Source organism: Nuphar pumila, chromosome 15 (genome assembly GCF_984573655.1).
Source record: "Nuphar pumila chromosome 15, dmNupPumi1.hap1.1, whole genome shotgun sequence".
Classification (NCBI taxonomy): domain Eukaryota; kingdom Viridiplantae; phylum Streptophyta; class Magnoliopsida; order Nymphaeales; family Nymphaeaceae; genus Nuphar; species Nuphar pumila.
The window spans coordinates 14,278,358-14,291,563 of record NC_143263.1 but is presented as its reverse complement, the minus strand read 5'-3'; the positions used below and the strand labels follow the sequence as shown (position 1 = coordinate 14,291,563).

Sequence of the window (13,206 nt, the reverse complement as noted above, 5' to 3'; positions counted from 1 at the left end):
ATGCATACACACTTCAAGAACAATGTACGTCAAAGTGAATATCACCCTCCTGAAAAATGTCGACATAATTGGGTGTTTGGATGCAATGTCACAAATATTTCCCACATTTTTAAAAAATATCAAAAATTCATTTCTTATTTCAAAAAAACGGACATACTATCAATGAAAATGATATTTTCAATAATACTATTTTTTTTTTATGAAGGATGAAGAAACCACCCACGAGATCGGTTGTCGTAACGATGGCTAAGCCTGCCATACTTACGGTTGTCGTAACGATGGTGTAAACCTACAGCGCACTCCTTGCTCCTATGGAGTCACCACGGCTGGGTTGAGCAAAGGCTTATCACTTGTCCTCATTAATACAAGAGACTGATGCTCATGGGAATGGAACTCTGACCACCTGTCTAGTGGCCAAGGCCACCCCCACTGTGCCATACCCCTTGGGCTAAAAAAACACCACTTACTACAAAACGGGAAGTCTGCTTGTTTGGTAGGAGCTGTTAAAGAGGTCTGCTTTTTTGGTCGGAGCTGTTAAAATCCGAATCGGTGCAATCACATCACACAAAATTTGTGCATAAGCACCTGATAGCCCTCCATCAGGCCTTGGGAATTAAGCACCTGATCGCCCACCATCCTGAGGACAGGCGGGTCAGTTGCGGGACCCAAGGCCCGATGGAGGGCAATCAGGTGCTTATGCACAAATTTTGTGCCATGTGATTGCACCTGATCCGGACTAAGTTGTGTTAGTGTAAGTCACCTTATGTTGGGACATTAAGTTCAAAACCTAATGGTACCTTGTGTAACAGGTGAGGATCTGCCTCACCCCAGCATGCCTATAAAAAAAATGCTATTTTAAATCAGTTGTTTTTATGATGAAAAAAATTTATAACAATATACTATATATCTATATTTTCAGATATGCCAGCATTTTTGAAGTTTTTTTTTTATAAAAATTCATTTTTTTTTAAGAAAATCACGAGATTCTTCATTGTTGAGATGCTCCGGAAACTAGCTTTATGGCACTGCTTGGAGGAGCCATGTATAAGCAACGAACAAGCAATGTCTTTAGCCCCATGCCTCTTTTAATAAACTCTTGACCAGGCCATAATAACAAATATTGCTATTTTAACGTGATATTTTTTGATACAGATACTTTTACAAAAAACAAATCAAAGTGTCCCGAGTTTTTTCTCTCGCCGATAATTTTCCAAGAACGAGATTTTGTGACCATGCTATTCTCCCATCAGTTACCCTAAATCTCCATCCACATAACCAGAGCCGTACCTGTGTTTTATGGGGCATGAGGCGGAGGGAAAAAATGGGCCCCTTATTAATAGTAGGAGTTCGGTGACAGTGCCTCCGATTTTTTTTAAAGAATCAAAATATCAATAAAAATTGCATTCACATTAAACAAATATAATATTCTAAATATTTATATTATATTAAATAAAAATATATAAAATATTTATATAAACTACCCAAACAATAGGCCCCTAAAATCTTTTTGGGCCCAAGGGCCTGAGGCCCAAGCCTCATTGGCCTCTTTACAGGTCCTGCTCTGCACATAACCAACTGTGGCTTGAAAATAAAATTGCTAAATTGGGATGAACATAATCAAGAAAGGACAAGGAGGTAGGAAAATATCATCATCTCATTTGATTCTTCAGCACATGAGGACCAAATGACTTAATGACGTAATAATGACTGTTCCTTTAACTGAAAGGCTTTATATGGGGGTTGGACCAGACTGCCGGACCTGTAAAGAGGTCAATGAGGCTTGGGCCTCAGAGTCTTGGGCTCAAAAAAATTTTAGGGGCCCATTTTTAAGGTCCGAGCTCTCCCATTTATTTAATATAATATAAATATTTGGAATATTATATTTGTTTAATGTGAATGCAAATTTTATTGTTATTTTGATTCTTTAAAAAAAATTCTAAAGCGCTGCCCCCGAACTCCTACTATAAATAGGGGGCCCATTTTTTCCCTCCGCCTCAGGCCCCATAAAACACAGGTACGACTCTGGGACCAGTGTTGTCAGTATCGGTGCACATTGGCATTTGCGAGAAAATTGATACGATACTAACCTGAATCGGTTATTTTTAATAAATATAAAAATTGCTTAAAATTATTTTTTAATATTGTTTTAATGGCTTTTCGTGTTATATGATTGACACATAATATTTTTTAGTTATTTTTTGGCCGTTTCAGAATCATTCACTTGAAAATCAGTATTACAGGTCCGATTCCGATGGGCAGGCCCATTAAGTAATTTGGCGAACTCAAACAAGCATTGGACACGGAAAGTAGGGATGTCAACTGGTCGGATGTATCCTGACATCCAAATCCGATTAGTCAGGTTCCGTAGCCAAATCTAGATTCGATTAATAATCTTATGGGAGCCTGGTATTATGTTTCTCGTTCAAACCAGAGCCCGAATTCCACTGAAAACATGAACTGATTAAGTGTAAATACTGGGTTTTAAGCTAATCGGATCCAGGTTTGGTTTTAATTTGTTTTCATCGGAATGGAGTCTGATTAGGTCAAACCCGATTAAGTTGGATTCAGTAATGCATAGATCCGACTCGAGTCTGACCCGTTTACCTCCCTAGAGCACCGCAAAGGCCAACCGAACGATCCAAACAGTGAAGTGGATTTCTGTTACGGGGACTGATTCACTCAAACGAGCCACAGAAGAGGAACATCCGAAACAGTAAAACCAATGTATGTTAAAGAAGGGGGACTGATTGGTCAATTAGCGAGAGAAGAACGGCAAAAAGGTCACGTGACAAAGGAAAGGTGATGCACAGAGGGCAAGTAGAGGATTAGACAATAAGAGAAGAGAACGGAATCGATGGAATTGAGGTTGTTAGAAAAGCAAGGGTTGCATGTATTAGTTTATTGATATCATTGGTTGCTGTTTTCTCACGAATCTCCTCGTCAACTCCCGTTTGCCTGGAGAGAGAGAGAGAGCCGAAAGTAAGAGAGAGAGAGAGAGATGGGGAGCGAGATCAACTTCCTGGTGAAGGTGGAAGAGGGGAAAGAGGCAGATGGGGAGAGGCCTTCAATGGGACCTGTCTACAGGAGCGTCTTCGCCAAGGATGGGTTCCCTGAGCCCGTCCCTGGTCTTGAAAGTTGCTGGGATGTCTTCCGGTACCTATCACTCTTTCTTTTCATCTTTTTCTTTTGGTACTCTTCGAGATTCGTCTCTTTTTTCTTTTGGATTTTGTTGGTTTGAAAATCTATATACTGTTCTTTTTTTTTTGTGTGGGTTATGATGCAATCATTTAGATAGTTTTTGGTAAGATTTGGATTCTATTATGTACATTCTTCTGATTTGGTTTTTGGGGATGGCTGAGAATGGGTGCTTAACTTTGGTACCTTCCATACTCTCTAGTAGTCCCCTTTGATCTTTTAGTGTTTTCGTTGAACGTTTTATTGATCTAATCGTACGTTTTATTGATCTAATCGTACAGATGGATGCCATAGTCTTTTTTAGTGGAGGACATGCATTAGATCAAGCTTTTTTTACTTGTTTTGGTGTAGACAGGTAAAGAAATCTAAGATTCTCACATAGCCGAGAGAAACCATAAGGCGGGATGGAAGAGCTTGGCCTACCTATCGAGTAAATATTTCGTAGTAGCCTGATTAGACCGTATAGATTTCTTGGTATATCCAGATAAATAGGTACCATAATTTCACAATAGAAACGATCTATTTACGTTGAAAAATTAGATCAATAGCATGTTTCTTACCAGACAAATCATTGCAACCACATCTACTGGTTAACTAGATAATACCTGCAACCATGAGTTTTTGCTGGATATTTGGTGCAGTTCACCAAATTCTAAGGTTGACATATTTGAACGCGTTTTTGTTGAGCTAGATCCAAGAAGCAACATGCCGTTTTCTTCTTTGATGTTTATTCATAACAATTCCTTTCAGTGCCTTCCATGCGTGAAATCCAAGTTTCTTCAAAACGCTCACACACACACACACACACACACACACACACACACACACACATATATATATATATATATATATATATATATATATATATATATATATATATATAGAGAGAGAGAGAGAGAGAGAGAGAGAGAGAGAGAGAGAGAGAGAGAGAGAGAGAGAGAGAGAGAGAGAGAGAGCCCGCATCAGACAAGTCCACAGGATCAACAACACCTGGAAGAAGTGTAAAAAAAGACACTTTTTAGTGGCAGTCAGCGGTCACTGCTAAAGGGTCTTTTTTTTACGCAAAATCAACACGCGATGCACGCATGTGTGTATCATAAAAATGGACTGGATGAGAAGAGATTGGCTATCTTCAATGCAGTGTTGTTTGTTTCTGAATGGCAACCCATGGGAATCTAAGCACAAGAAATGATTTGTCTTATGTCTTCAGATCAGGATCCGGATTAACGTATTCCAAATTCTCCGGTTTATCGAATACTGGACTTAATCTTGAGTCAGTTAGATTCTATTATTTGAGGATTTAGTATATTGACTTTAGGGATAGAGGTTGTCGCATGTAGCATTGGGCCTAGTTTGAGTCTAATCCAGTCAAGGAAAGCATGGTCTTTGTAGCGGACGTCTGTTCAACATTTTGGTGATATGCGGTTCAATATTAATTGATTACTTGGATGGGATTCTGAGACTTAGCTTAGAGAAGAGATCAAAGCAACTTTATGAGTTGAGAGAATGAGTCGTTCAACTAATTCTTGTGGCGGGTGTTTCTGCATGGACCTGTTTATTGGGGGGGGGTAGGGGATAAGAGTGAAGATCTGAAAATGTAAGAAAATTTCAGATTTATGTTTAAGGAAGTAGATCCAAGTATATCTAGAGAAGTTATCCACAAAAATCACATAAGATGCATATCCATCTTTTGACATAATTGGTGCCGGACCCCAAACATTTGAATAAACTAACTCAAGTGGTCCAGTAGAGACAAAAGTTCTTTCATAAAAATGTAATATTTTCATCTTGCCAAGAATACAATCATCACAAGTAAAATTATCAATGCTACACGACTTTTTCAAGTTTGAAAAATATGAAACTTTGGATAATTTGGATGTCCTAATCTTCTATGCCACAAGTTTAAATCTAATTTTTGGACATTACAACAAAAAGTATTCTTCGACATCTCCATAAATTCCATGTATTTGAAGCCTCTTTCTCTATGGCCTTGCCCAATCAGCTTCCCTGGTTGGCGATCCTGCACTCAACAACAATTCGTTGAGAAAGAGATATTACAACCATTTGATGATATTTGCAAAACAAATATGAGATTTAAATTTAATTTGAAAATTTACCTAATTTGTTGGAATTGAAATATTTTGAAAGTTTTGAAAGTTTTTTTCAAGATTTCTTATTCTTTCGATTTCAAGATATGTACCATCGACAGTGAAAACATTAGACGCACTTGAGTTAGTTCGATATTCATATAAATTTTCAAAATTTTGGGTCATGTGAAACGATGCACCAAAATCAAGAAGTCAAGGAAATTTACCTAAGTCGGAGTATGATGAGACTGCAACTCCTGTTGAAGAAGATGACCCTCTAAGAACATGTTGGAGAGCTTCTACCAATTGAGACAAGGACTTAGCTATTCCAATGAATGAGTCTTGAGAGTTGTTGACGTCCTTAGTCTCTTGAGGTGATTCAACCATAGCTACTTTCTCTTCCGTATAATTCTTTTCCTTCATTCTTCTTAGCTTAGGACACAAAGGTTTATATGTCCTGGTTCATGAAAATAATGACAAATAATTTTTTTTTTTTGTGTTGTCATACTCATTTCCTTGTCTCCAATGAGGTGGTTTGTATGTTCGAGTGTAGGTACCCGACCTAGGTACTGCTAAAACACATTCTTCATCATTCTTGAGTGAATGTTTCTTCAACCTATTCTCCTCCATACTTAGCTCTTCTATAATATTAACAATAAAGAAGACTTTTTCTCTATGTAAAAGAACCGATTTAGTATATTTAAATTTGGGCCTTAGCCCATTTACAAATTAGTAAAAATACTCTATATCAATTTATTTTTATCGGAGCTCAATGCCTTGGGGACAATGCCATTTTGGTTCAAGGAGAACCAACACTTCCCAAAGTTCGGATGACTCATTGTAGTATTCTCTATTGCTTCGTGTTGTGAAAAGCGTTGAGGCATAGCGGGGCGCTCCACCAAAAACCGAGGCGAGGCGTAAATCGTAAGCCTCAATTTTTTTGACAACTTTTAAAAAATTATAAAAAATATCTAAAAATACAAATAAATAAAAATAGGAATCAGTGTTATCAAAGAATTTCCTATGATTATTCCTAGTATGGAGTGAGTCAATCATCCACCTTGGTATCTTATTGAACAAAAATGCTGATATTGTTCCTCCATTGATCAAGATTTTCGATCTTTATGCACCTAAATTTTTTTGTTTAAATTCTAACCAATATAAATAGTCACATGTAAACGATAAATTTTTCACTGCAATCACATCAAAATAGAAAGTGAAAAAGTAAAAGCATAGTCATAGTTTTTATTCCTAATTTAAATTCTATTAGCATCAAGTATGCTTCTTCACTTGCGAGAAATAAGTTGCATGCACTCAGAAAACTTATCACCTCAAGACATCTGCCACAGAAAGCTTGTCCTCTTCAAATTGAGCCATTTTGTCTGCTAGTGAGCCATCATAAAACTTCATAATAATGCAAATCTGCTCATACAGGTATTTATATCAAACACCAATTTGTCAAACTTGTGGTAGAAAAAGTGATAACATTGCAATTTGTGGAATTATCTGAACTAGCACTCCATCAAGCAAAACTCACCTTTCCACTTTTGACTGAGACACCATGCAGAAAACAGACATCTTTCAGTGCTTGGCATTTCGAGAACACCTCTTCAAATCTAAGCATGAAAGCCTGCATTTGATCTTCTTTAATGGAATTCAACATTTTCACAGCCACTTCATGATACTTATCATAATCTTCTGTAGACTGATGAAGTGTTGCTATCCAGACATCACCAAGAGGACCTCTCCCAATCTTGTGGGTGAGCTTTAACACTCCAGGATCAATCCAAGGGCTAGCGTGGTTTGAGGTAGATACAACAGTTCTCATGTTGTCAGGATCTCCCTCAAAAAGCACATACTCAAAAGAGTTCGAGACGAAGAGAGGTGGGAGAGACCGAGACGAGAAGTGGGAGACGAGTGAGGGACTGTGAGAGAGAGATGAGTGAGAGGCGAGTGAGGGATTGCGAGAGAGAGATGAGTGAGAGACGAGAGAGAAACTGCGAGAGATGAGAGAGAGACTGCGAGAGGTGAGAGAGAGACAATGAAAAATTAGGGCTCCCAACCCTATTTAGGGTCGGGGGGCTGATTTAATAACATTAAGTTTTGGTCAAATGGGGGCTTTGACCCCCATTTGACCAACAAAATGAGGTGCATACACCTCTCATTGAGGCGCATTTCGCCCCGAGGCGTGCGCCTCAAGGCGTATGAGGTGCACGTCCTGAACCTTTTGCGCTTTATATGTGTGCCTCAAGGCATAAAGCCTCTCGCCTTGAGATGAGACGCGCTTTTTGCGCCTTGAGGCGCGTTTTTAATAACACTGCTATTGCTTTTTGTTTCCTTGGGTCATGGTCAAAACTTTGTCTTGTAAATTGCACACATGGGCAATATCTTCAAGGGAATACATATTTTTGAGATATTTTCAAGTGTTGTTATCATTATGAAATTTCACAAGAATAGAGCATTTTTAATATCAATACTATTAATTAGCGAAGACACTATCTTGACATGTCCCATTCTCCACTCTTTTCAATTTTTTCATATTCGGATATAGCTTTGGTACTTTCTCCATCCAAAAGAGCTACTTCCTTTCCATTCTCTATTTTAGTGAGAATTAGAATAAGTTCTTGATCGGATCCATCAACTAACCCCCACAATCCCTTGCCCCAAATACGATGCTTCATAATAGAAGACCACATTACATAGTTAATATCGTTAAGTTTGATGGACATGACACTGGCACTTATCATCCATGATTACAAAAGAGAATACAAGAGAGAGAGAAAGAGCACAACCACTTGAACACCAATAACACTTTGAGCACTATGAGCACTATGAGCACTATGCCATAACACTTTGAGAAGTGATCCTAGAACATCCAAACAAAGAGTCAAGTTGATCTTCAAATATAGATACACAAACACAAATACATGAAGATGTCGTTGTGAATCATCAACAATCAAGAGCACTATGACTTTGATACCATGAAAGGAAATGAGATTCTTCAACTACGAACAAGAATGTCCACAAATAGATACAAAATGGACAAACACAAAAGTGAACTACAAAAAGCACACTTACGAAACCCACAAAAGGCACAGACAAAGAAGGCTCTCACAATATAACAAATTAATATTTTATTAATATCAAGTATGCAAAAAGCATACCAAACAATGGGGAGAAGTCCCTATTTATATACATCAAGAGAGAGGAGAGAGTAATAAGAGGCTAGAGAGGGAACTCTCTAGCTGTTAGACTAGATCTAACGTTTAGATTTCTAGCCATTGGATCTAGTCTAACAGCTAGAAAGACTAGCCGTTAGACTAGTTTTAGTCAACTTTTGTTGACCAAAATAATTACAATATATATATATATACACACATATATATAGTATTGTGTGTATATATATAAGATATTTACATATTTTAGCATAATCAATAAGGTGTCCTCATTTACTACCTAATCTTCTCAAGTTTTTGTTGATTTTGGTCATCTTTTCTTATGATGCATGTTTGTGATTACCAGTTCACAATTCAATGTATTATCAGTTTAATGGAAGTATAGGCAGGACTACTGATGTTTATCGGAGGTCTGATGTTGTACTTGAAAAACTTACATGTGTTTTTCTCATGCACTAACTTATGTATGTGAACGTTCTTAACATTACAGTATGTCTGTACAAAGAAATCCACAAAGGCCAATGCTTGGAAGGCGAGAAATTGTGGATGGAAAGGTGCTTTGCTTGGTTAATAACATTTCTATAACTTCTCTATAATTGATGCTATCATCTCTCACTATCAATTCTATTCCAGCCAGGTAAATATGTGTGGATGACATACCAAGAGGTTTATGACATTGTTATGAAAGTTGGACTTTCTATCAGGAGTTGTGGTGTTGAGCCGGTAAACATGTCTCAACCAAACTGCTTCCTTAATTAATATGATTGTACTTCATTTCCTTGGTTTATGCTTTTCTTTTCCACTTGTTGAACTTCAGTTGAATATACACTCATCTTGAGTAATGCAGGTTCAAGGTAGGCCTTTGAAGTTATTGAAAGTAGAACCAATAGTTATTCTCAAAAAAAGAAAGTAGAAGCAATAGTTATTCTCAAAAAAGGAAAAAGTAGAATCAATAGTTGTTTTATTTAAATAACATAATCAGTCTGCCTATCAAAAATATGCTAGCACATATTTGGCCAATGTTTTTAATAACAGAACTAATAGACATGTGAAAGCGAGTTGGAGTGGTTAGACCTGTTGGTGTTTTGTCAAGGTTTGAATTTGTTCCACATTGTTGGATCTTGGTGTTTGGGGTAGTGGTAGTCCCATTCTCCAAGAGTTTAGTACTCTATGATTATTGCATAATAGCATTCTGTAGGACGGTCTGGATGTTCTTTATGCTAGAATATCAATATTTTAGATTGTGATTTGTTGCTTTTGAAAAAAAAATGTAGTCTTGTATTTATTATAATATGTTTGGAAATAGTGAAAAGTGAGGTAGATTGTTTACTATTTTTTTGGGAGGGAGAACGATCAAGTGATTCCCTAGTTTCTAAGGGAGGTAGAAAGGGAGCAAAGATATCTAGGAGAATAGTTTTCGATTTTTAAGGTGCTTCCTTTATATTATAACATTAAATTTGAATATTGTGTTTCTACTTAAATATTCCACCTATCAAAAGCATTCCTTTTTTTTATATATATTATATTGGATAAGAAATAAGAAACTAAACATGCATAAATTGAAGAAATATACAGCGATATTGTAATATCACTCAAGGTTCCATGATATTGCATTATTTAGGTGCATAAAAAGAATCATGTACATGAAAACGTACATGCACGTATATCATCAAGTGTACATTATTTTAGTCAATTTCACATTCTATTTTTTTTTGGTATTGATGATATTTTGTCTTGTAGATTCACCTATGATTTCCATTTTTGCATGTGATACACTTGTATGCCCTTCTTCTTTTTCTTTTTTGGAAATTGGAAACTATGTTATATATGATTTTTCCCCAACATTTGTGGGGTCTTGTTTGAGATAGAATGTGTCTTTTATTCTTTTTTTTCTTTGGTAGGCAGTTGCTTGTTGTGGGATGATTGTGTGTGTCTCTCTAGTACACACACATATACATATATAAGTTAAATATTTAGTACTAATGAAGGTATGGAACTATTGAGTAAAAATAACCTTAGATGTATGTATATATAAGAGAGAAAGAGAGGTAAGTAAATAATAAAAGAACTATTTCAGAAGAGAAAAGATTGAGACATCCTTGGTTCTCTCTCCCCTGTATGTGACACCACACAATTTGATATGCATCAAAATTGTGAAAGAGAGGGTTGAGCGGGGCTTGACTTTGGTAACAACAAGATAGAGTCTTTTTAGGCGAGCTTGACTCCTTCATCCTTGAATATCAACCAACACGCACACACACACATTGATTTGGAAAAGGTGGATCAGGACAACAACAAAGAAGTTCCTCGTGGGGTAATATGGGTGCAGTAAGATGCAACTGCTGCAAGGATTTGGGGTACTTGAAGTTTACTTGGCCCATTTTGTGGAAGAAAAAATTTGGAACCATAACAAGGGATCTATTGATAGCAGTATGACCACTGAGAGAGTAGCCCCTCCATATCAAGAGAGCATCCACATAAAGTGCAGCTCAGACTTTTGACAACTTGGTACACATAGATACTAGAACAAAAAGGGTAGCTCCTTGCTTAATTCATTTTCACTTCCTCTTTCTTCTCTCAACATTGCAATTGTAGATATTTGTATGTCTTGTTTAAATTGGTTGATAAATTTAGGAGCATCATGTTATATGACAACTGATGACTCTATCTTAATCAATTGTAAACCATGTTGTGGTTCATTGCATACCATAAATAGTGCCACTATGTTAGTGTCAAAAGTTAGATCTATAACCTTACACTCAAGTCCTAAGAATTGATTAAACACTTTTGAAGTGTATTATGTTCCATCCTTTGCCTTGGACATAATCTTAATTGAGCAGAGGACTTGTCATAATTATGGATGGTTATCTGGCCGACTTGATTTTAGGCCCATAATGGCTTGACAGACTCTACTTATACTCGGATCAACTGAGATCTCGACTCGATTCTTGTTGGGTTTGGGAATGAGATGCCACCCGATACTCGTCGTCGAGCCCGCGTCGACCTATCGAGTGGGTTGAGGTGGAACCCCCCAGAGAGAGAGAGAGAGAGAGAGAGAGAGAGAGAGAGAGAGAGAGAGAGAGAGAGAGAGAGAGACTTTCCTACTACCACCCCAACATTGCACTTGTCGACCACCGTCCCTGTCGTCCCTCCCATCGGTTGCACCCTTTTGTCATCCAACCCTCCATTTTAGCTTGGAGTATGTCTCAACTCAAGAAAAAATAGAGGGAGGAGGGAGGGACACATCTCCTTGTGTTGTCATGTCACATCATGTCAGCAAACTAGTTGGAGCCTTTTAACATCTATTTTTTTTTTCAAAATTTGAAATCAGGACTGCAATCTACAAAGACTCCTTTTCCTTTTTCTCTTCTTCTTTTGTCCCATTAGCACCCGAATCGGACTGCCACATGTATCTGAGCCCGATTTGATATTCTGTCTGGTAGGATGTGGCCTGATATATTTAGGTCTGGGTCCTCAAAATGAGGCTGGACTGAAGCACCGCCTAAACAGGTTGCGTACCCAATCGCTACCTAATTGTCATTCCTGTAGAAAACAATCATATGGGAAAAATATCAATGTCTTGGGCATGTATCTAGTTCCAAACTCTAGCATATTTTGACTTTTGGTGTTGTCAATAAATCAAAGACTATAGTGTCAAATCTGTTAAAGAATGTGAAAGTTGTTAGTTAGCTAAGTATTTTGTTTAGTGGATGTGTTTGCAGAATATTCTGTTGAAGCATCTCATCTTAAGCATATTTAATAAACTACTTGCCTTGTAGTCCTTTGGCTAGTGAAACACCATATCAAAAATTGTTTGCTCATGTTCCTGACTGCTCCTCCTTGCTTGTGTTTGGCAATACTTCTTTTGTGTTATTGTTCAATCATGAAAAGAGATAAACTTTCACCTAGAACAGTCAAATATTGCTTTATTGGTTACCTTTAATGTCAAAAGTGTGATCATTTTCACAACCTAGTGTAAAAGAGGATGTGGATATCTTGTCACATGGTCTTCTTTCAACATTTGCCCTGCTTTACTTCTCAAGTTCTGATATCCAAGAGAAATTTGTAGAAATTGATGCTTCATTCCTGGTGCCATTTTCATCAGAGGAAAAAAATTATGAATGTATCAAGTACAAGCTACTTCAGACCTATGGTCGTCATCCCCCTGACACTAAGATTGTGCCATTTTATGCTTAACAAATGCAAGTTACAGATGATTCTCCCAACTTTGGGCCTAGCTCCTCCCTTGATGATGGGCAAGCACCATAGGAGATATCGACACCTCAGATATGTTTTAGCTCTCTCTTCTATTTGTACCACCCTCATACTTTGTTTCTTACAGATAATTCTTTGTTCAACACCAAGTGTTTCTTTCTCTAGTCCATTCTTATGTTGAACCCATTTTATACCTTGAAGCTGCTTCTGAATTTGAGTGGAAACAGGTTATCATAGAGGAGTTTGGATGCGTTTAAGTGGAGGCATGCATGAGACTGTGAAAGTATCTTCAACAAGATACTTTAATCGATAACGCAATAACCTTGAGAATAAATGTGTGAACATACACACATCAAGAACACTTGGAACACTTGTGCACAACAAGCACAACACACGGAATCACAAATGTGCAAATGCACTCATAAGATTCATAAACAACTAAAAGGTTGGGCTATAATCCCAAAACCCTTGAGAGAATACAAGAGGAGCTGCCCATATTTATAGGGCATTTAGGAGGCCTTGGGAGGGGCTCC

At 37.4% G+C, this 13,206-nt stretch overlaps 1 protein-coding gene across 1 annotated transcript in view; it reads left to right on the top strand.

Moving 5' to 3' along the window:
- The first annotated feature begins 2,783 nt into the window (after window positions 1-2,783).
- Window positions 2,784-13,206, top strand: part of LACS4 (AMP-dependent synthetase and ligase family protein) — an 81,363-nt gene continuing 70,940 nt past the window's right edge. Inside the window, exons 1-3 of the mRNA XM_089989657.1 lie at window positions 2,784-3,153; window positions 8,949-9,012; window positions 9,092-9,181. Of these exons, the coding sequence (XP_089845783.1) occupies window positions 2,999-3,153; window positions 8,949-9,012; window positions 9,092-9,181 (309 nt within the window). The 5' untranslated portion in view covers window positions 2,784-2,998. The remainder of the gene's footprint in view (window positions 3,154-8,948; window positions 9,013-9,091; window positions 9,182-13,206) is intronic.